Source organism: Pelobates fuscus, chromosome 4, assembly GCF_036172605.1.
Source record: "Pelobates fuscus isolate aPelFus1 chromosome 4, aPelFus1.pri, whole genome shotgun sequence".
In the NCBI taxonomy this organism is placed as follows: Eukaryota; Metazoa; Chordata; class Amphibia; order Anura; family Pelobatidae; genus Pelobates; species Pelobates fuscus.
The window spans coordinates 255,913,664-255,938,190 of NC_086320.1; the positions used below are offsets into that span (position 1 = coordinate 255,913,664).

Sequence of the window (24,527 nt, forward strand, 5' to 3'; positions counted from 1 at the left end):
CATATTCACAAGCTGCTGGACTTGTGGCTCTCACTGAGCAGACGGCAGTTTCCTCCTGGCGTGCTCTCAACACGACTCCGCCCAGCCCCTATGTCGGCTAATGCTGTTAGCGTGCCATTAGTAAACATACTCCATTTCCCAAGAGGGCATAGCTGCATTTTGCCAACGAAATAACGAAAGTCATGTGATCTCAATAAATAGCTTATATTTGATGATAGAAACTTCGAGAAGAAAATCCTAGGTGGGGATCATACCACCAATGCTGTCATCGAAGAGCAGTTAGTCTGCCTTGTGAGTATTATTTTAGTTATTTTATACTATTGCTTTTATTCAGTGAGCACTATTAGTTTTCTCTTTTTCCCTTCTCCTGAGTGTGGACTATACCCCAGACGGAAGAAACTTACTGCATATCCCATAAGCGGGGTTTATACCGCTGTATGTTTTCCACACTAGAGCTAGCTATAGCTCTATCAAATGTGAGTTTATTTCCATCTATTCCACTAACGAATATATTGGACTGTTCATATTGCACTATTGGTTCCTTGTATCTGATTTTGTCTTTCATATGTTGATCCATCCGGATAAAGAAACTGAGGATATTACTCTCGATCAAGTGCTTTATCCAATATTTGATCTGAGTAAGATCCTTCCAATTGGACTCTTTTTACTGATATTTGAGTATTTTATTCCCCCTTTTTTTCTCTTTGTGCGATTGTATTTTCTTATATTTGCAGTTGTTTGCATCTCACTGTATCATATTTTATTGTAGAATTTGGCGCAGCCCTTACTTTCTTTTTTTCACTATCTCTGTACTTCAAGGGTTTTGAGGAATCTCCCTTTTAGGATTGCTGCCCAGCTGTTCACTAGCACTCACTCTCTTTTCTTGTTGTACGCAATAGTGATGTCCCGAACGGTTCGCTGGCGAACATCGCATGTTCGCGTTCGCCTCGGATGGCGACCATATGCGATGTTCGGTCCGCCCCCTATTCGTCATCATTGAGTAAACTTTGACCCTGTACCTCACAGTCAGCAGACACATTCCAGCCAATCAGCAGCAGACCCTCCCTCCTCCTAGACAGCATTGACCCTGTACCTCACAGTCAGCAGACACATTCCAGCCAATCAGCAGCAGACCCTCCCTCCTCCTAGACAGCATACAATTTAGATTAATTCTGAAGCTGCATTCTTTTTTTTTTGTGTTTATTATACATTATCCTCCATAGCCAGTAACCTGTGTTTATTATACAATATCCCCCATAGCCAGTAACCTGTGTTTATTATACATTATCCCCCCATAGCCAGTAACCTGTGTTTATTGTACATTATCCTCCCATAGCCAGTAACCTGTGTTTATTATACATTATCCTCCCCATAGTCAGTAACCTGTGTTTATTATACATTATCCTCCCATAGCCAGTAACCTGTATTTATTATACATTACCCCCCCTCCCATAGCCAGTAACCTGTGTTTATTATACATTATCTGGAGTAACAGTAGTGTACATTTAAAAAAAAATACAGGGGGCTTGTTGTCACCTTTCGGGGACCCTTGGTGTTGTACGTGGCTGGGTGGAGGAAGAGACCTTCAATGACATCAGTGAGGACAAGGAACGGGACATGGCTAGCTTGGTATCCAACCTTGTGCAAATGGGGAGTTTGCGGTTGTGCAAATGGACTGTTTGCGGTTGTTTGCGGTGCGTTAAACGGGGAGTTTTGGTCTGTCACTGTGAAGCGGGCGTAACCCTTACACTACCTGATCGATACAACATCATACCTGATGTTTTAAAGCACGTTATTCCAAACAATTTAGGAATGTTAGGTGATTTATGCCCTTTATGGATTAAAACCAGACTCTGCATCAACTATGTAATTTTCCATGGGAGTTTTGCCATGGATCCCCCTCCGGCATGCCACAGTCCAGGTGTTAGTCCCCTTGAAACAACTTTTCCATCACTATTGTGTCCAGAAAGAGTCCCTGTGGGTTTTAAAATTCGCCTGCCTATTGAAGTCTATGGCGGTTTCGCCGGGTTCGCCCGTTGGCGAACATTTGCGGAAGTCTGCGTTCGCCCTTCGCGAACGGAAAATTTCATGTTCGCAACATCACTAGTACACAATTGTAACAGACTGCTATATTTTACTGTTTTTACTTTTAGTTTTGAGATATTGAACTTTGCCCTTTGCCCTGTCTTGTGAGGAGGAGGGGCTAGGATGGCAGGAAGAAGAGGACAGGGGAGAAGCCATGTTCTCTGAGTCTGCCATAAAGAAAGTTTAAAGTTTAGTCCTACCTGTTTCAATGGTCTATTACTGCTGGGACAGTGAAATAATAACAGGGGAAGGCTAATGCACTGCAACTACAAGAAGTTGGAGACGGTCTACCACTCTGCTAGGAGAATTAGAAGACTGTCATTTTATGTTCACTCCCGGGCAGATTCTGGAACTTTCTGCAGGAGTGTGAATGAGCTCTTGCATCCTGTCAGCAGAAGGAAGAGAAAGGATTGCCATTGCCAAATATGCTGTAACTTTAGGGCTGAAATCATTCAAATGAACTCTGCAGTCTGCTGTCCCAATTGAAATATGCTTTTTTGTTTTATTTTTCCCAACCTTGCACTCCTCATTCTTCATGTATTTATATTTATAATAAGAATTTTATATATATATATATATATATATATATATATATATATATATATATATATATATATATATATATATATATATATATATATATATATATATATATAAAAATAAATGCCGGCACTCCTGGAGTTAAGAACAATAGTATTTATTGTCACGAATGTGTGTGTATATATATATATATATATATACTCTGAACAAAATTATAAACGCAACACTTTTGTTTCTGCCCCCATTTTTTATGAGCTGAACTCTAAGATCTAAGACTTTTTCTATGTACACGAAAGGCCTATTTCTCTTAAATCTTGTTCACAAATCTGTCCAAATCTGTGTTATTTAGCACTTTGCCAAGATAATCCATCCACCTCACAAGTGTGACATATCAGGATGCTGATTAGACAGCATGACTATTGTCTAAAATGTGCAGTTTTACTGTATTGGTGGGTTCTGGGGGAGGAGGTCCGAAAACCAGTCAGTATCTGGTGAACCACCATTTGCCTCACGCAGTGCAACACATCTCCTTTGCATAGAGTTGATCAGGTTGTCGATTGTGGCCTGTGGAATCTGGTCCACTCCTATTCAATGGATGTGCGAAGTTGCTGGATATTGGTAGGACATTGAACACACTGTTATATACGCCGATCCAGATCATCCTAAACATACTCAATAGGTGACATGTCCGGTGAGTTTGCTGGCCATGCAAGAACTGGGATGCTTTCAGCTTCCAGGAATTGTGTGCAGATCTTTGCAACATGGGGCCATGCATTATCATACTGCAATATGAGGTGATGGTCGTGAATGAATGGCACAACAATAGGCATCAGGATCTTTTCACGGTATCTCTGTGCATTTAAAATGCCATCAATAAAATGTACCCGTGTTCATTGTCCATAACATATGGCTGCCCATACCATAACCCCACCGCCTCCATGGGCCACTCGATCCACAACGTTGACATCAGCAAATGCAATGCCATACACCCTGTCTGCCATCTGCCCTGTACAGTGGAATCCGGGATTCATTTCCAAAGTGCCAGACGCCATCGAATGTGAGCATTTGCCCACTCAAGTCAGTTACGACGATGAACTGCAGTCAGGTTGAGACCCCGATGAGGACGATGGGCATGCAGATGAGCTTCCCTGAGACGGTTTCTGACAGTTTATGCAGAAATTATTTGGTTATGCAAACCAATTGTTGCAGCAGCTGTCCGGGTGGCTGGTCTCAGAGGATCTTGGAGGTGGAGATGCTGGATGTGGAGGTCCTGGGCTGGTGTGGTTACACGTGGTCTGCGGTTGTGATGCCGGTTGGATGTACTGCCAAATTATCTGAAACACTTTTGGAGATGGCTCATTCAATTCACAGGCAACAGCTCTGGTGGACATTTCTGCAGTCAGCATGCCAATTGCACGCTACCTCAAAATTTGCGACATCTGTGGCATTGTGCTGTGTGATAAAACTGCACATTTTATTGGTACACCTTTGCAATAATCATGTTGTCTAATCATCATCTTGATATGCCACACTTGTGGATGGATTATCTCGGCAAAGGAGAAGTGGTCACTAACACAGATTTAGACAGATTTGTGAACAAAATTTGAGAGAAATAGGCCTTTTGTGTACATAGAAAAAGTTTTAGATCTTTGAGTTCAGCAAAAACAAAAGTGTTGCGCTTATAATTTTGTTGAGTATAAGTTTTGTTCATATGCATATGTATGCAAATATATATTTTATATATAAATACATATATATGCATATTTAATTTGTCTATCAAGCTACTAGTCGTCAAAACAAATTTATTTTTCATTATATAGAATGTTTTGTCATAGTTTTTGTTTACTTTTGGTTGTGTTTAATTCTTGCCAGTAAATATCACTTGGTAATTTGTTATCAACCACAATTTTAACCTGTACTTTGTTATGTAAAAATATATATATTTTTTTTACCTGATCCTGTATTGTCTCCTATCACATTCACCATAAAACTGTTGTTATGGCGTGCTATGTTTTGTTGTTATTACAATAACTATATTTACTGTGTTCTTTTTTAGGAGCTGGTTGTAATGGGAGCACCTGGGTCATATTACTGGATGGGCACGGTTAAAGTTTTAAATCTCACTGACAACACATACTTCAAACTAAATGATCAAGCTGTCAACGCCAGACACTATACATATCTAGGCAAGTTCCTACTTTAGATCTCATATCTTTACTTTTAAATGGCTGTTTAATTGTGTGTTACATTAAATGCATTATGTTTAACAAAGATTCTATTTTAAAAGAATATGCTTATAGTGTTTTTTTTTTTTTTTAATGGTTTGTGCACTTGTGCACTGATAACATTCCTGTATGTAGTACTGGTTTAATGAAGCGATGATTAGCCACAGATATTTGTGAATGACATTTCTCATTGATATTAAATCAGTAAGCAGGATGGAAAGCCCTTCTGTTTCACAATTTCATAAGTAGGGATTTCTATCTTGCTTCATGAAGTCCATAATCTGTTAGATGAATAAAAGTGAGAAATACATGTATACATGGTGTGCAAATAATATTAAAAAGCATATACTATCACATTTACCAGAATATTCTGATAACCCGAATAAATAAACAGATATATAGGGCAATATCTTAAAATATGTTCCCTTCCAACACACTCCCATATGGATTAACTCACAAACTCACCCTCACGCTGGACTGCCACCTCTGTGGTCGAACATCGTGGTGTGTACTAATGTTGGGGAGGCCTTCCCCTCACATCCTCACTGACTCCCATTCTTTACTGTTGGGTTTTCATGCTGTGACAGGCCGGAGACATAAGGAGAGGCACTAGCAGTTTGTACTAGGCTGGGGGGGTTACCAGTTTGAGACCAAGGCCTCCTGTGATTGACTGCTCACTAACAAGGACTACCTAGTGGAATGGACAGTGAAAAGGGAGAAAAAGACAAACTAGGGGATGTGACAAGTAACTGGCTCACTATTTAAATCCCCTTTTACTCCTGTCTAATTGCTTAGTTGTCCGTGTCTACTGCTACTTACATTATTGGATTTTCTAACCCTTGCTTTTTCTCATTTATTAACCATAGTTGTGTGAATCTTGACTGCTTGGACTGTCTGATTCTGTCTCCTTGATTAACATTATCTGATTTTTTTTTTTTGCCTTCAACTTTACCCATCACCCTATAGCCATCTCAGATAATATACACACCTAAGGCTTCAACTGTTGAAAATTTAATATATAGGACGGTATGGGTTAAAGAATGGTATTGAGAATTGGCCTGGATGCCCTTAAAAAGGGATTATTTCATTTTCAAATAGGCTAACGCCCCAGGAGGTCTTTCTTAGAGAAGCTCACAATCTGTTAAACTCTGTCGAAACAGGAAGGAAAAAAATGATCTCTGTGTAAATAACATCTCTGCTTGAAACTGTCATGGACAATGCAATAATTATAAGCATAGTGATAAAAAAGTGTGTGAGCACAATATTGTCCAGACCCACCCTTACAATATGCAGGACACTGGGAGAAAATATTTTGTGGGACCCTCCTCTCTAACACAAATACATATATGATTACCTAGATAAGTAGTCACAGATTACACTGGATTTTCGTTTTGTCTGGAGGATTTCTGTATGCTTGTGCTGGTTACTCTTTTGTCTCTCGTACGACCACCAGGAATATTTAGTTACAAAGGATGGAGAGACATGTCTGCATTTAAGTTAATTTTATTGCAGCAACCAGAATGATATGCGACCATCTAGCTGGAGCAAGAAGCACACAGGCCTGCCGTCCATTTTGGCCCTGTTATCCATTATTTCATCAATATGTTTATTTCCTATTTTATGATAGTTATGCTACATAAGATGCGTGTTTTTCAGGTGAACACTGAACTTTTGAATTGTAATAAGGACTTTTTGAAAGAATAGTGTGTAGGTGCAAGGCGATGTTTGCAGAAGATAAAGTGTCTAATACTTAGAAAAAAGTCTAGTGAAAGGGGAGATGAATTTGCATGATATTTTGACAGAAAGTGTGACACTGTTTATAAAGGTGTGAAAGCACAGTGTAAGAGTTTGTATGCATTTTTGTACATTAACGGTATGAGCACTACAACAGAATTGATTATGCTATTCTGCTAAAAAGTTTTGAAAATGGATGCTTAGTAAACAGGCAATTTTTATTGTGAAGTCGATTTTAAACAGTGAACGTTGATAGCAGCATACAAAAGTTATATATAAACACTAATATGTGAGTGAATAGATAAATAATACATGAAAAAGTGGTATCCCCAGGTGTACCACACAAAAACACCCAAACAAATGCAATAAATAGAGAATGTTGAAAACACAAAATACGTATAAATACAATCTGAACAATCTGAAAAAATATTGGTAGAATATTCCACTGAAATAAATATATGATATCTAGAAAAAAATCTGAACAATACATGGCGTAATACAGTATTAGAAAAAACAACCCCATGAGTATAAAATAAGAACACTCACAAACAAATGGGAATTTAAGGCTCTTCACCCAGAATCGATGATCTCTGCCAATCACAATGCTTTTCAATACAAAAGCAATGGATTGGTTAAGATTGTCAATTTTGAGGTGGTCTGGGGAGAGGGGGGGGGGTGTTATTGGGAGGACTGAGCGAACATTGCAGTATGACTTGGCAGTTTTGGACAATATACTAAATGTAGTGGCTGGTTCAAACAAGTGCAATAGCAAGATTTTTTTTAACATAAATGTATGACTATTAATGTATAACAATAACTGACGCTTCATTTGCTATGTGTTATTATCTTGTACTTTTTACATATGTTTATGCCATTGGCACTGTTTAGAAACCTCGGTTTAGCTGTGTTTTCATTTTCACTCTAGGATATGCTGTTACAGCTGGTCATTTCGCTCATCCAACAAGCATGGACGTGGTTGGTGGAGCACCCCAAGATAATGGAATCGGAAAGGTAAGACTTCCGTTGCTCAGATACATAGCAGAACGTGACTTATTCAGAACGGATCTCTCTACTTCCACAAAGTTGATGACCATGAGACTTTTATTTCCTTTGTAATCGTAACCTTATTTTTAGCTCATTGTTTGTGAAGTAATGTGAAGTTGTCAGCCAGACTTTTTTTTTTTTTTTTATGACACAGGGTTATGCAGCACAAATGATTCAAGTTGACAGAGACATCAGATTATATGTTGAAATATGAGAACACGTGATCTCTTTTGCAAAACTCAATCTTGCATTTATCAGTATTTAAAACAACTACATAAAATAATATTATACATCAAGCTAAATTTTTAGCTGATGGTTTTGAAGTCAGCTGCCATATCAAAAGCATTGCAGTAGGCAACTGAGTGAAGCAGCATAATGTAAACGTGTAACCCATAATTGGAGCGTTTGTGTCCGAGGCCTTTTTGGCACTTTTGCCATGCATTTATTCTACCACAATTTCCCCCTTTCTGTTTACTAGCACCCATACATATTATATATACTTTTTAAAGGAGAAATCGGGATTTCTTTTGATATCCTATATGTATACATAATGCAGTATTAAATAGGAATGGAATAGTCAAAAATTGAAAAAATTCCCACATGTTTTTAGTTTTACATTTAATCATTTTTACACTTGTGAAAAGTAACTCAAAATAGATTCACTAATTAGTTCTAATTGTTAAAATTTTCCAAATGTCTAGGATTTCAATACATAAATTTTACAAAACAAATTCTGCATGGTGTGAATTTTGTTTTAATGCTAAAAGTTTGCAAACTTTGGCATGGTGAGAATACAACTTTCATTGTAGTCACAGAATCTTTTATATGATTACTATCCTCGAAGGACGTGTCATTAATGGTTAAAGTGACGCTCTTCATCTATAGTAAATGGTGAGATAAGCAATTTATGTTGCGTTGTCAAATATGAAATTCCTACAGATTAATATGTATTTAGAAGAAACCAGTATGTCTTCTTTGTCAGTAAATATATTTGGAAACCTAAAATGTATCAATTTTCATGGAAACAAAAGTTCTGATTTAATGCATTCAGCTAGTGCAATCCAGTTCAGTTCAGCTAATTCTTAGGCTACGCCTTCATCTATGGCTTTTTTTCAGCGATACCTTGACCTTCTCCCACTTTACAGAGAAAATCACTCTAGTCAGCAGACCACAACCAGCAAGGATCCTTGGGGAACATAAATCATTATGATGTCCTCCAAAACACTAAAAAATGTTATGAATTGAAAGAGTGGTATTGGCAGAATATCAAGAAGATAACTGATTCACTCTATTCATAATGCTTAGTACTTTATCCTAAATTTAATAAACCATATCCCATAAAAATAAATGTTGCGAAATCATGCTGTAAATATGCAATAAAAACAGATTAATTTTTTTTTACTAATAAAATAAATATTCTATTCTTGAGATTCAATACTGAGGAATCTGTATCTCAGCATCTCTGTAATTTAAGACTTAAGAAAAAAAAAATCCACTCATTGGGTAAAATGTGCTTGTCAAGATTAAATTATGTGGCAAATGTGTTTATATGACCTGGAAATGGTCTTTGGCTGATACGTGCCACAAGCAGAATGTGACAAAATGAATAACTGTTCGTCCGATAGATGTGTCAACCTGTGTAGATTAAATGCAAAAGGTTCCAATGACTCACTTGAGAAGCTCTATCATACTGTTCATTTAACATTATCCTTTGATATGTCATACCTGTGGTGCCAGTCCATGGTGTCTCACTATGCTAAGTCCCAAATATTGACTGAAAAAGGGGTATTAGTGCCTGAAAACTAGCAATTGTTTTTTTGTTTTTTATCACTTAACCAACACACATATCACCTTAACATCACTATTTTTTTAAATATATAAAGCACTACCAAGCCTCAATAAGCAAACCAGTAACCAACCTCATGCTGATGAGTTGCATTAACAACGAAACAGCTGTCCATGAGTGGTTCACTGGTTTTGCATCTTTTCCTAAATTGTGTTCCAAGCAGTTGTATACTGCAAACACAGATTAAAAGGAATCCATGTTTAAAATGGAATGAGGCAAAAATGTGATTCTTTGTTAAACTAATTTGCCCACCCAGAATCCTTTGCGGTTGTAACATCACTGCAGATTTAGGATTTCTGTGGGAAAAGCAAGTCTTATGGCTTGGCTGGTGTGCAGATTTTTGTTTAACATTGTATTAACTATATATATATATATATATATATATATATATATATATATATATATATATATATATATATATATATATATATATATATATATATATATATATACAAAACAAATATAGCTTGACACTCACCCTATCTCAATATTGAAGTTTTAGATGCCTTGGTGCTATCCCACGTTTAAGGGATATATATGCAGAAATCTTCAACCTACTGTTCCTGTAAGTTTATTTGTAATTGTCCTATTTATAGTTAAATCCCCTCTCATAATATTGTAAAGCGCTACGGAATCTGTTGGCGCTATATAAATGGCAATAATAATAATAATAATAATAAGGGAAGCACTCTCCGGTCTTAATAAAAGGTCCTTCAGTATTTTATTTCCAAAACATGGATTTACATACTTCGATCGACGTTTTGACCCCTCAGGGTCTTCCATCTTGAGGAAGACCCTGAGGGGTCGAAACGTCGATCGTCGATCGAAGTATGTAAATCCATGTTTTGGAAATAAAATACTGAAGGACCTTTTATTAAGACCGGAGAGTGCTTACCTTATTTCTGCATATATATATATATATATATATATATATATATATATATATATATATATATATATATATATATATATATATATATATATATATATATATATATATATATATATATATATATATATAATATATGTGTGTGTGTGTTTATTACAAATGTACTTTTGTATATCGTCAATTTTTGTACTTAAGCAAATCTGATGTGACATTATTTTTTCACTTTGTTACATCTTTACTCAGTAAGAGACATTAATGCATCAAGTCTATGTAGAAGGTAATATATGCTAAGCACATCTACTTTTGCAGACTGTGTAATTTGATATTCCCTTTGAGCTTGATAAGCCACAGTCAATAGTTGTTCGTAAACATTTGACAAAGTAATTGCGTAAGTACTGTATACTCATCACTAAAATAAAAATCTAATATTGATCAAAGCATGTTAAAAACAATTATTCAATAGCAGAAGTTAGAGTCAAACACAGTGAAAAGTTAAGAAAATGTATTCCTGGAAGATTATTCTCTAGGGGACTGGAGCTCGATCCACATTTCTCATGTCTCCATTTCTTTGATAATAGCGCTACAAGAAGCTTTTACTTTGTATGTTATAATGAAAAATAAAACATTAAAAACAAACTTTGCATCAACTGAAGTGCGTGTAAGCCAAAGCTGAGTGATCATTTGCTTGTCGAAAACTTTTTGTACTTCCGACTGCTTAATGCTCTGCCAGTCAGCTAAGGGTGCACTTGACAATAATATATTTACATTTGTGAAGATTTTGTAGCATTGAATTGCTCTTTTTCAATCTTTTTAGGTTTATATCTTCAGAACGGACCGGAGGTCAGGATCACTTATTAGAATTTTTCAAGCACCCGGAAAAAAGGTTTGCTTATTTATATATACATTTTACTCTTATGCATTTGCTGCCACTGCCTTTCTTGAAACCTGTAATTTTATGTAAAATGTGTGCATTACAAAAAAATGCATGCAGGATGGATATCTTAACCCGCTTACATAATTTCCAATTAACATTTACAGATGTCTGTGGAAACCTCTTCTTTACAAGTGTGGTTAATGGGACAGTTTTGGGTCTCCGTTTTAATACTGTTTGATAAGCTTTCCAAATGATATAACATTTTTGGATAAACTTTTAACTTGAATTAATTTTTTTAAATATTATTTTAATTTTGTCATATTTTTTTATAGTTTTTTATATATGTATCTATTATTTTTCTTACATATGATATATTTTTGATAATTTAATAATTTTAAAACTAGCTCTAGAAATAGTAAATCATTTGGAAATATTGTTCAGCAATTTTAAATCAAGGGCCTTGGTTGGATCAGAACAACCCTTTATGCATCATGGAATAAATGCAATAAAAAAAAAAAAGTACATAAAACAAGAAAGCAAAGCAACTCGCCTATAAATGTTCAGTCCCTGTTTGCTCTACATCTGTAACTTCTACAATGGCCATCATGTACTAAAAAGATTTGCCAATTGCTTGTGTTTTTTATGAATTAAGATTGTTTGTAGTCATGCATGTGGCTGCTGTGATTGGCATTTACAGCCACAAAGTTTTATAGATTATTTATGTCTACACACTATACAATATCTTGTATAACAAAACCATAACGGTCATATGTGATGTCACACAGTGGGGTTAAGTACACAGCTACAGTGATATATGCTAATGATTGCTAGGATGAGATAAGCAACATAGCAAAAGAGTTATGAGATATATAGTATGAAGGGAGCAAAGTATGATCTATTTTCCTGTTGAGTTGATTCCTTAAATACCAAGTTTCTAACGAATATTCAAAGAAGGGTAGCTAAAAGTAATTTGGTATTTTGAATGTATCACATGGTTTTTCCATTTACTGGAAGCACAATATACATGACTTAAAGAGACTTGGAATATGGTCCAGCATTCTTGAATCTGGGGGGGTGGGGAGGAGAGGGGGGGGGGGGGGGGGTGGCTGACTCTGCAGGGAGCATTGTTTTAGTGCCCAAAACCTATCTGGAGCACTTCAATGATGTGTTCATGCTATGAATGTTGGACACAGTTCCCTGTAACCCCAAGAGTTGGACACCAGGAAACTAAAGTAGGACAGTGGAACAGGACCCCAAAATCTGGACTGTCCCAATGAAATCGGGACTGTTGGCAGGCATGAGTTTTGTTCCTTGATTGCTGCTGACTTCTCAAAGTCAATGCCAAGGTGCTGCAGAGTAGAACCATAGTGCTGTCAGAGAAAACACACATGGTATAGTAAAATAATTAAGTTTGGCAATTGCCCTTGAGACTCCTGCCCAATTTTATTTTAAACTTTTAATGTATGTAATAAACAGGTGTGCTTACGTCTTAGTATTTGTTTTACGTTGAAATTTTGTTTAAAATACACAACCAGGTAATTGGCCACCAACACGGGCTCGGTTTTAAGGACCAGGCACAAGTGTGTGCTTAGAAATAGCACTAATGCCATACTTGTAATAGCAGAAAAAAACTAGTTACGGTGAACTCAGCCTTGTAAAAAATCACAACTAAGAAGGTTACTATAAAACGCCTATCTAAGAGAATAAATATGGGGATTTAGTTCCACCATATGGCCATATGATGTTAAGCCCACCACTGCTTCAAAGTACCCCAATGTTAATGGGTCCTACGCTAATTACAAAATGTGGGAGACAAATTAAATAGTACTGGTACTAAAAACAAGCTACAGTGTATTGAATTAATTTCTTTGTAAGAGCAAAGTGAGTATACAAATAAAGAGTGATAAAAGCAATACTTGTAATAGCAAGCATGACATTATTGAGGTTGTATTCAACTGTAAACTTTCTGGAGAGATCCCAAAGATACTCCACGAAAATATCTGCTTTGGGTACTATAACAGCTTCTAAATGACATGTAAAATATTTAATTAAATACATTGCAGATACCATCATTATCTTTGAATGCACATACCTGGTGTAAAAATAATAGTTTTAATTACATCAAATGTTGGTTGATCCAGGTTTCTTTAAATCTAGCCATGATAAAATAAAAGGCAATGCTAGGTTGGAAGGCTTGTTTTTTTACATGCTTCAGTCTTTACATGTGTTTAGTAAGAAAGGCAGATAAATACAGATTTACTTAAATTTCTAGCACACCACACATAATGTGTTGTAAAGTTAAAGTAATTTTATCATAGGCGTGCGCAGCCTGTTGCATTAGGGTGTGCACCCTAAAGCACAAACACGCTGCATGTGTATATATGTAATACCCATATATATATATATATATATATATATATATATATATATACACTGCTGTGTGTGTGGGCTGCTAGTGTGCTGTGTGAGGGTGGTGTGAGGGTGCTGTTAGTGTGATGTGTGTGTGAGGGTGCTGGTAGTGTGCTATGTGGGTGACTGTGTTTGTGTGGGTGCTGTTTGTGTGTGAGGGTGCTAGTAGTGTGCTGTGTGAGGGTGTTTGTGTGTTTGTTAGGGTCCTGTTACTGTGCTGTGTGAGGGTGCTGTTTGTGTGATGTGTGCATTTGTGTGATGGTGCCGTTTGTGTGTAATGTGTGTCGGTGTCGTGTATTTGTGAGGGTGCTGTTTGTGTGTGTGTGTGTGTGTGTGTGTTTGTGAGGGTGCTGTTAGTGTGCTGTGTGTGAGGGTGTTGTGTGTTTGTAAAGGTGCTGTGTGTGTTTGTGAGGGTGCGGTTAGTGTACTGTGTGTGTGAGCGTGCTGTATGTGTCTAGGTGCTGTGTGTGTGTGTGTGTGGGCTGTATGTTGGGAGGGATTGTGGAGGTGGGGGCTGATTAGTAAATATCCCCCCTCCCTACCTTATGTAGGGAGGGGGGATCCTTGCTGCCATGTGCCATCCCTTGTGGTCCAGTGCAGAGTGAACTCTAGCCTGCGGAGCTAGAGTTAACTCTCGCGAAATCTGAGTGTTGCCGTGGCAATGCTCAGATCTCGTGAGAGGAACCTGGCAGAGCTGCTGTCTAGAGCTCCCCGGGTCCTCTCCTACCTCCCTCCGTGTTGCTGTGGGTTGGTGAGGTAGATCTTTGATCTCCCCGCCAGCCCATGGAGGCTAAGAGCAGAGCCGGCACACAGATAGCGCCGACTCTGCGTGAGCCGTCAGGGGAGATCCGGACATCTCCAGAGAAGTCCTGGGGAATAAAGTGTGGGAACTCTTTTCCCACCCCCCCACCCCCAAAAAAATAATACACACGTGTGTGTGTGTATATATATACTGACACACATACACAGACACACACATATATATACGCGTGCACACACATACTCAGACACACACATACATTCACAGACACACACACACACAATTACAGACACACACACACCCATACACTCACAGACACACACACATACCCATACACTCACACACATACCCATACAGACACACACACACTTACAGACACACACACATTCACAGACACACACACATTCACAGACACACTCACAGACACACACACACACACATACATTCACAGACACACTTACAGACACACACACATACATACATTCACAAACACACTTACAGACACACATTCACAGACACACATTCACAGACACACACACTCAGACAGACACACACACACACATACAAATATTTTTATTTTTTTATTAAAAAATGTCCACCCAGCCTCCCTACCTGGAGTGCTGGCGTGGACTTGTCCCTGGGGTCCAGTGGGTCGGGTGCCTGTGTCCATCCCATCTCAGACGCAGTGAGGGAGCTGTGTGCTCTCTGCTTCCACTCGCCGCGCGGGCTGTCTGCTGTAGCTGGGAGCCGGAATATGACGTCATATTCCGGCTCCCAGCTACAGCAAACGGCGCGCAGCGAGTGGAAGCAGAGAGCACACAGCTCCCTCACTGCGTCTGAGATGGGATGGACAAAGGCATCTGACTGGGGGGTGTCCTTCACCTCTTCCTCTCCCCCCCTCCCCCCCCGCCATGACAGGGGGAAACATGGGGGCCGGAAGGGGGCATTTGGGGGCACTGAGTGCCCGCAGGAACAGCGTTCCTGCTCAAATAAAAGTGCAGGAACGCTGTTCCTGCAGGACTCAATACATAGGCGTGCCACGGGGATTAGGGTGTGCCCAGGCACACCCGGCACACCCCGTGCGCACGCCTATGAATTTTATCCTTGTTGAACATGATTTTTTGTTTTAAGCACTAATCTTCCATTGCTATCCATGTTCTATAGAGTGCTGCCGTCCACCTCTACACCTAGATTATGAATCATAGTTACAAACTAAATTGCATTAAAAGGTATTACTTTACTGAGAGGGTAGTGGATGCATGGAGTAGTCTTCCAGCTGAAGTGGTAGATGTTAACACAGTGAGGGAGTTTAAGCATGCCTGCGGTAGGCATAAGGCTATCCTAGACTTAAGATAAGGCCAGAGACTAATGAAAGTATTTAGAAAATTGGGCTGAATGTTTCTTATCTGCCTTCACGTTCTATGTTTCTATACTATATTTTTGCTTAGCATACTAGGAAAGACATATAATGTCAAAGTGTGCTGCATTTAAATCATTAACACATTTCTTTGCACAGGCATTTATTATATTAGTTAACATTAAGGCAATATTTGGCTAGCATTTTATGTTTAATTTGTTTTATACATGTAGGTTTGTACTTGCAATAAATGTACGTTTTACAATACAATTAACCTATTACCTCCAATGTCAGTAGCATACTAGGTGGAGGGGCATAGTGTGGCCACGTGGGACCCTGTAGAAAAATTAATTATCCTCTACACAGAACTTACAGGGAGAGAGCTGCCTCACGGAAACAGGCAATGAGGTGGATATATATTCCACCGGCACCTGCTGCCTGTTAACTGTACCGAGCCTTTGCTCCTACCCCTGTTGCCCATAAATATTAAAGAGAAATTTGGTAAATCTGGAATTAATGTATATAAACTTTTTTAACTTTTTAACATTTATCCTATATCAATATATAGTGTTTATATACAGGTGATTATGAGTATCACACTAAAATATATCTACTTTACCTATAGGGTAATACATTCTATCTTTCAACTGCCAAAAAATTCATATAAAATATAATAATTAGACATGATACAAATAATATATCATAATACATTTCTAATATTTTTTTTGTATTATTAATTGATATTATCTGTACAATAAACACAATTTTGCCTTACTTGAATAGATCTTCTGTTTGTGGTTTTCTGGGTAGAGCCAGGAAAATAGAAAAAAAAGATACCAGAGACAAAAATAAAATAAAAAAAATAAAAAAGAATCTCTCAATTTTTAAATAACATTTTATAGCTGATATTTCTAATTTTCTATCTTTATCATCTTTCATCTTTATAATTATTTATCATTTGTGTGATTATGTATGTTATGGCAGTGTGTGTCCGACTGTGTACACAACTGTGCATGTATTTGTGTGTATGTGACTGTACCCGTCTGTGTTTGTATGTGTGTATGTATGCACGGCACAGTGTATGTATATGATGCAGTGTATGTATATGATGGAACAAAAAAATGGTAAGAACAGACAAGAGGTAAGAGGGTTCACGCATAGTTTAAAACTTGGGGGAGAAGGGCAAGATACATATATACCCTGGATGCCAAGTGACCTGAGTTCGTCTCTGTCCACTACACATTCTTAAAAATTGATGTTTCAGTTAGAAACATAGAAATATTTCTTAAAAATTGATGTTTCAGTTTTTTTCAGTATTTCAAAAACCGTGTCCTTATAAAGATATCAGATAGAAAATCATTTCCCCAACTTTACTTTTAGCTATAACTGTTTTTTATTTGAATATTGCTATCTGACTTCTCTATTTTAATAAATAATTTCAATTGTGTAATCAAACTCTGCCTCATTCAATTATAACTAAGCCTCTTAAGCATCTGATACCTGTCAAGTGGACAAGCTTGACCTCTAGAGCAAGGCTTGTCTTATCAAGCTGACATACAGATTAAGAAAATAGCTTTATATATGAGTGGGAGCCAGCTGGTGAACATAAAGAATTTGCTAACAACAGATTCAGTGATTTAATCTAAAACAAGTCTGAAATATTTAATGTTTTATAAACTTCAGCCAGGATAATGTAAAGATTACTATTCAACTTAGCTAATTACTTAGTCACAAATTTGATCTTGGAACAGATTTTTATTGTCCCTTCTTCTAGTCATTTAATGGGAAAGAATTTGAAGATGTTTCATTTATTCCATAAACAACAATGGTCTTTGCAGTAATCTCAGACTCATTGTAATTTCAATCAAGGGAGCATGTGGTCAGTAAAATAAACAGAAAAACATGAGCAAATTCAAATAGTGCTTGAATGTTTTCAGTTAGCAAAAAATAATAAAGTATAAATTAAGCCTCTAATATTTAAATTAATCATTTGTTTACTGTCTTGACGTTTTGCTCTCTCAGAAGGTGACATGGTAGAAGGTGAAGGTGACATGATCTCCCAATCTTCCCTAAATCCCTGTGCAGCAATGCAATATCCTGCTCACATTGTATTACTGTCTGTCTATTTATCTATCTATCTATCAATCTAGTTGGACTGTGACTAGTCTCCCAGAAATCCTAGCTTGACGTGCAAATGTCAATACTATTCAGGGAAGCCTTCTATGTTGTTGTCATCATCGTTTTCATCATTGTTGTCATTTTCATCATTCTTTTCCAGATCCAGTCACAGCTTCAATTATCACCACATTCTACTGTTTCCATGTATGCCTTCCGTTCTTTAGTCATCAGACAGAAAATAATATGAGACAATAGTTTCATGATTTTTGCCTTCCTTTGCCCGTGCCAACTATATTCCTCATGGACTAACTATATCCATTCATCCGTCTCCTCCTGGCTTTGCAAACCATTCCCCTTAGATATGTATCCCATTTTTCAAATATTAATAATGTATACACATACTTGATATACTGCTTACCTTCCTTTCTATTCCCTCATCTTCACAGCCATTGCCTCTTTGTAGTCACATTCTTATCTGTGTTCCTTTTATCATGTGTTTGTTTTAGTCCTTTTACTGGAAGAAGTTCCCTCATGGGTTTTCACAAACATCTGAAAACAAGCCTTAACGCTTCCTTTTCTTCCATATTAAAATCCCCCTTGACCTAAACTGACTTCCCTTTCCTCTGTTTCAGTCCAACTAGTCAGTCATTAATTCTTCCTTTTATTTCTACTCCTTAGAAGTGTACCCATTGCCCATACTTTTGATCCTCTTTTCCACAGTTGCTAAAATTATTATTTCACCTCACACTAATGTATATGCACAAAGTTACCTTATACATCTTTAAGGCAGTGTTTAAGGTATGCTACCAGAGCAAGAACCTTTCTGCTTAAAACACCATAATGAAGACCTTACATTCCTTATTATCCATCCAAAATATCTGTACAGTGTGAGACAATATTTTGAAAGGATAGTCAGAATGTGAACGTTCTCATTATGGCATCCCAAGCAGAGGTGATAGACATTGGGTACTGGGGGATACTCTGTAGGTAGCAGATGGACTGTGTAATAAGCTTTATGTTAACAGGTTATGGTGTTGGAAGCTGTATGTGAAAAAGGTTATGGTGTAAAGAGTCCCTTTAAAAAAAAAAAAAAAAATTCACTTGAGATGTCTATTCAGACAAGCCGTTTTATTTAACATGCTAACAAGTGTGTCATGTGTGGGCTGATGTACTGAACGCTTTGTTATGACTCGACTTGGTTACAGATGGGCTCTTACTTTGGCTCCTCCTTATGTGCAGTTGATCTGAATGCTGATGGACTCTCGGACCTTTTGGTTGGGGCACCCATGTTCTCCGAAGTAAGGGATGAAGGACAAGTCACAGTGTACATGAACAGTGGAAATGTAAGTATAAATAAAACAAATAAATGTTATATGTAATACACATAGAATCTACTCAATATAAAGTAAATAACCATAATCTATATCTCAACTAATAATTGGCTGCTCCACAGCAGGTATGCTTTTGGGGAGTTGCCCGCTGGCTTCCATATACTCAAGACATATTCCTGCCTGTGGACTTCATATTTTTTTGTGTTAAAAGTAAATGCTAATTATTTCCCAAGGGTCTGATGGCTACTTTCATTATGGAATATGTTCTCATGCAAACTTTAACATTTATTACGGACACAAGGTTCGCATCAATTCTTAATAATATGAGTTTTAAAGGTAAAATAATACAATTTAGATTTTAGCTTCTCATTGTACAGTGCTGTGGATTATGTTGGTGGTATCTAAATAATTGTAATTGTAAATATGTCACCCCCCCCCACCCCCCACCCCTTGACTGGCTTGTGCAACTGAGGGGGGGTTGTATGAATACTGGCAGTTGTTTTCTTTTTGTACCTCAATCAGGAGCCTGCTTTTTTAGCTTATGCTGTTAAAGCAGCTCAATTACTCTTCTTACAGCATTTTGTTGAAGAGAGATTTCCTCTTCAACTTCCCTTCCTAGCATTTTTAGAAGCCAAACTGAGATGTGGAGGACTTTATATATTTAAGTGTGTGTGTGTCCAAATGTATTTAACCATCGTATTTCAAGGTGTTTCCCTGCTTTTGTCACATTCCATTTTTGGAACCTTTATCTCAACTCAATGTTTTTCATGCTACCTCTCTATCTCTTTTAAATCAGCACTGTTACCATCTGGGGACTTTGCAGAATTTGCAACGACCCCCGACTGTTACTTTGCCGCAGGGAGTCAAGGGGGTCAGCAAAAGTGAGTTCTACTTACCAGAACCTGGCCCTCACAGATGCCGTCCTCTTCTCCTGGTTGGTCCTCTTCAGCTCCTGGCGCTGAATTCTCATGCATGTACAAGAGTACAGCATTGAAGTTTATAAAGGAGCCCTCGGGATCCTTCATAGATAAAACCAATTTGCTGCAGCTGTCATTTGTGGCGTTTGAGGGATTCACACTTTCAGACGTCGGTAGTTCCGCTCAGTGTCTAGAAGTGTCAGTCCCTACTTTTTCTCAGTATACTTTCTGACTGGGATGGAATTTCAATGATATTTCAACACAGTCAATATGAGTATTTCATAAAGATCCTATCTCTATGAAATAGTCATTTTTCAGGGGGGGTTGACATTGCCGCTTTAATATTCTATCCATCTTAAATCTCTACGTATGAAATGATCTTATATCTCTCTATATCTATGTGAAATCCTTCTCATATCTTTCTTACTCAGGGTTTTCTTGTATTTTTCCTCATTATCTTGGACTCTGTCACTTAGTCTCTTATTTGCATTGCCCCTGTCCTTTATGCTGCTCTGTCTCTCAGTCTCCCATTTCACCTTTCTTAGACCTCTTACACTTTCCTGTTTTATCTTACGCTCTTGCCCCACCATTGTACTTGTCTTAGCTGCTCTGTCTCAAAACCTGTTCTTCTTCTCTCTCCCTGTGTCTCTGTCTCCCCTTTAGGTTTCTTTCACTATATCTCTACCCTCTGCCTTATGCATGCTTCTCTCATCCTAACTCATCTTATGGTGAAGTCCACTTCTAATGTCTAAGCCCTACTCCTATTGCTTCTACAGTAAATATTCAAAAATATTTGTATCTTGTTGGCATAGTGGTTTATTCTTTTCAGTTATATATAATATTAGTAGGAATTATCCTGGTCATCTCTCCCATTCAATCCACTGTTTTACATTGTACAGGGCCTTCAATAGCCACTGGGATACCACCACTCATATCACAGAGTTACCACACATGCAAGGGAGGCAACAGAGAAGCAGTGAGAATTAAGCAGAAAACTAGTGGTTTCTCCCACTCACTTGTCAAGTAACATGGAGGCAAGGAACCTCCATGATACCTGTCAAGAGTTACTTAGTAAGAGCTATCCTGCTCTCCTGTTTAGTTTTGGATCTACTGGACTGCATACACATAGGCAAGCGATGATATGCGCAGGACTAGCATTATCAAGTGCCTCTGTACTGTAGCCTTGTGGACTAGATATTTGGCACTTCTGCTTAAACCTTGCCCACTCAGTTTATATGTTACAATAACTGCTACATGTTCCATTGTAAAGACAGGTGTCTAAGAGCAAAAAGTGGGGGGTTACAATATGGGTCTAATAAATACTCCTATTTATGAACAGCATTTAACACTTATTATCACTAATCATACCTTTAAGTCATATGTAAAAAATATTGAGAATAGTTCTCTCGAAGCAGTAGTGAAAAGTACTGTATTACTCAGAGAGTCCTTAGTTTTTAAGGATTTTGTCCTTTCACGAGTAGTGAATGAAGATCTCCAGCTCCGTCCCCTTGACTTCTCAGTTGATTTCCATTTCCATAAATCTGTTTTACTTCCAGACATATAGTAATTTCCTAGAATTTACAGACTTTATAATCCAGCATCGCTCTTGGAAGCAGTTCAAAAGCTGTTGTTTTTTTTCTTTACTTGTCTTTATTGATCTATAGCAAAAGTCTCAAGGAAGTGATTAAGACCCTCAAAACAGGATAAAAAAAACTCCTAGATAAAGACATTTAATTTTCTGTTTCTCTTCTGTGTTCATTATGATAATAAAGCTTTCACGTCTCGCCAAACGAGGCTATTTTTAAAGGGAATGTTGTTTAGAAGAAAAAATACAGTAACAGGATAATTTAGAGGAAGAGAGGGAGTTTGAGCTAGGATCGTTAAACTCGAAGGCATGCGAAGGTCTGGTTTTAGTTGGCACCATGGAATCCAGACCTATTTTAAAATGGCAATACATCACAATATTTGTTATGTTTTTGTGCTAAAAATTTGATTTACAGCTTTTGCTCAGAACTATGGTTCTCTGTTGCCTATATTGTTTCTAACAGACTCTAATGTTCTATTTAGGGACACCTAGGTGTGAATTTGTCTCTTAGGTACACACTAGTGTGATATGTATATAAATAGTATGCATGCACAGAAAATCAAACTTACTAATGAATGTACCCTCTTTGTAGATTTAAATCTGTATTTCATACAAAATTTTTAATCAAAAGAACACTATAGCGTTATGAATACAAAACTGTGTTATTAACTCTGTAGTAACGCTTTGCCTCATCAGCCGCCCCCCTCTCCTTCCGCAACGTCATGGCGATGGGAGAATCTAATGCACATGTGTGATGAACGCTACATGCACCTTACACCTTGAATAAATTCATTCCCATGGGGATTTTGAAGACACTGGACATCCTCATGCAAAGCATGACAACATCTAACACTATTTCATGGAGTTAAATTCTGTAAAAATGCAGTAGCACCTCTAGTGGCTGTCTAGAATGTCTAATGTATAATACTAGCAAGCGATGATATGCGCGGGACTAGCATAACTGACTTTAACACATTCATTATTAATATTGATTACTAAACTATGCAAGCAAATATTTACATTCAGACCTATTTAAATGTATCCTCAACCTGTGCTCTCACAAAAAATCCATATATTACTGTTGCCTTGAAAACATATAGCTCTAAGATTCATACTGCACCCCCTGACCTTTTCATGGTAAGCTCCAAGGACCATAACCACCACAGTATATTATAATGGTGGAATTCCAGTTTTTAAGGGATTAATGATGATGATAACCTAGCATTTTAAAACTGATTTAGGTAGCATTTATGTCATTTATGTATATATCCACAGCAGATTTTGCTTGGCTAGATATATTGAACATGGGAAACTGTGCCAGACAGAAACACTCATGTAAACTCTGAAAGTACTGCCAGTAAGTCCGCAATTTATATAGTAAGAAACAATACTTCCCAAAACAGAATACTTTTTTAGTTATAATATGATCATTCATGATACACGTTGTGTTTGATAGTTGTGATGGGGTTTTGTTTAATAGTTGTGGTGTTTTTTTGGGGGGGATCTATTAACTGGTTAAGGACTATTGATGTTCTATAGTGCCTTAATGATTTGATGAGGTTCTGTTGTGCTACTATAACATTACTAGGGCTGTCAATGGGTTATGAAGGTAAATAACTAAAGTAAATAAATGGTGGTAAATACATCATGGTTGTAAAGGGCCTTTACTGATTAGATTATGAGGACAGTATGGTTTATCAATGGCTCTTCAGGGTTTATCGCTGTTATAAAGGCTATCCTTCTATCCTTAACTATGCCTTTGAAAACACATCTATCAGCTCCACAGAAAAGCTTAAGGATCATTTGTGTTAACTTGCTCTTTCTGTGAGGAATACAATTAACCCTTAATGATCATGTAAACTCAACCCCTGTCACAAAGCAATGTTTCCTGATTTTGCTTTAGCTCTTTCCCAACCTATAAAAACAATTTTATTTCCCTTGTATTCAACATGTCCAAATAAATGATATTGGCACCAGTCACAAAGGCTTGTCATTGCTATGTGAGGATGTGCTCTTTGAATATATACTGAAAGCACGCTGTGTCTGGCTATGTAGGAAGCATTGTTTCTTTTCAGGTGTTTCCTAAACTGTGTTTGTTAAACTGATCACTCTATCAGCGATCTGAACACGAGTGTAAAAAGCATCTAACTTTTCCTGTTTTTCAGGGAGTGCTGGACGAGAGGATCACTTTAAATGGTGACAGTGCATACAATGCGCACTTCGGAGAGAGCATAACCAACCTTGGAGATATTGATGATGATGGATACCCAGGTTATTATAAGTTCAGAATCATTGTAGTGTATACATACATACATAATTCTTTATTAATAGCTCAATCCACATGCAAGTGAGCCACCAGGGAGAAAACAAAGTCTATTTGTACATTAGATACAACTAGAACCAGCAGGCAATAATCATAAATGGTACATGTGGAGAGAGGCTTTTGTTATTAGAGGTGGTAGAAGACAAGTGGAACATAAACAGAGGTTGACTAGATCCACTGGGACAGCTGCCCACCCCTTAAATGAGTGACCTTCATATTTGACTAATGTGTGCATGTTAGGGTTGTAACAGTAAAAAGTGGATTGGGGGGAGATATTACTCATGGAATAGTGAATGCTTGCTTTACTGTCAACATGGGGTTTCTTGTATCGGGAAAGATATCCAGGTAGGGTCTAACAAGTCATGGTGTAGGTCAAGTTATATCACATCAAAGTTAAAGGAAAATAAGAGAAAAGAAAAGAACACACCAGCAACATTACAATAAGTATGCACAGGTGATAATACTGAGTCAAGATAACAGCAATGGAGGC

At 37.5% G+C, this 24,527-nt stretch overlaps 1 protein-coding gene across 1 annotated transcript in view; it reads left to right on the plus strand.

The window, feature by feature from the left end:
• Positions 1 to 24,527, plus strand: part of ITGA9 (integrin subunit alpha 9) — a 496,852-nt gene that overhangs the window by 176,731 nt on the left and 295,594 nt on the right. Inside the window, exons 6-10 of the mRNA XM_063452059.1 lie at positions 4,682 to 4,811; positions 7,510 to 7,595; positions 11,178 to 11,246; positions 19,087 to 19,224; positions 23,880 to 23,985. Coding sequence (XP_063308129.1) covers positions 4,682 to 4,811; positions 7,510 to 7,595; positions 11,178 to 11,246; positions 19,087 to 19,224; positions 23,880 to 23,985 — 529 coding nt within the window. The remainder of the gene's footprint in view (positions 1 to 4,681; positions 4,812 to 7,509; positions 7,596 to 11,177; positions 11,247 to 19,086; positions 19,225 to 23,879; positions 23,986 to 24,527) is intronic.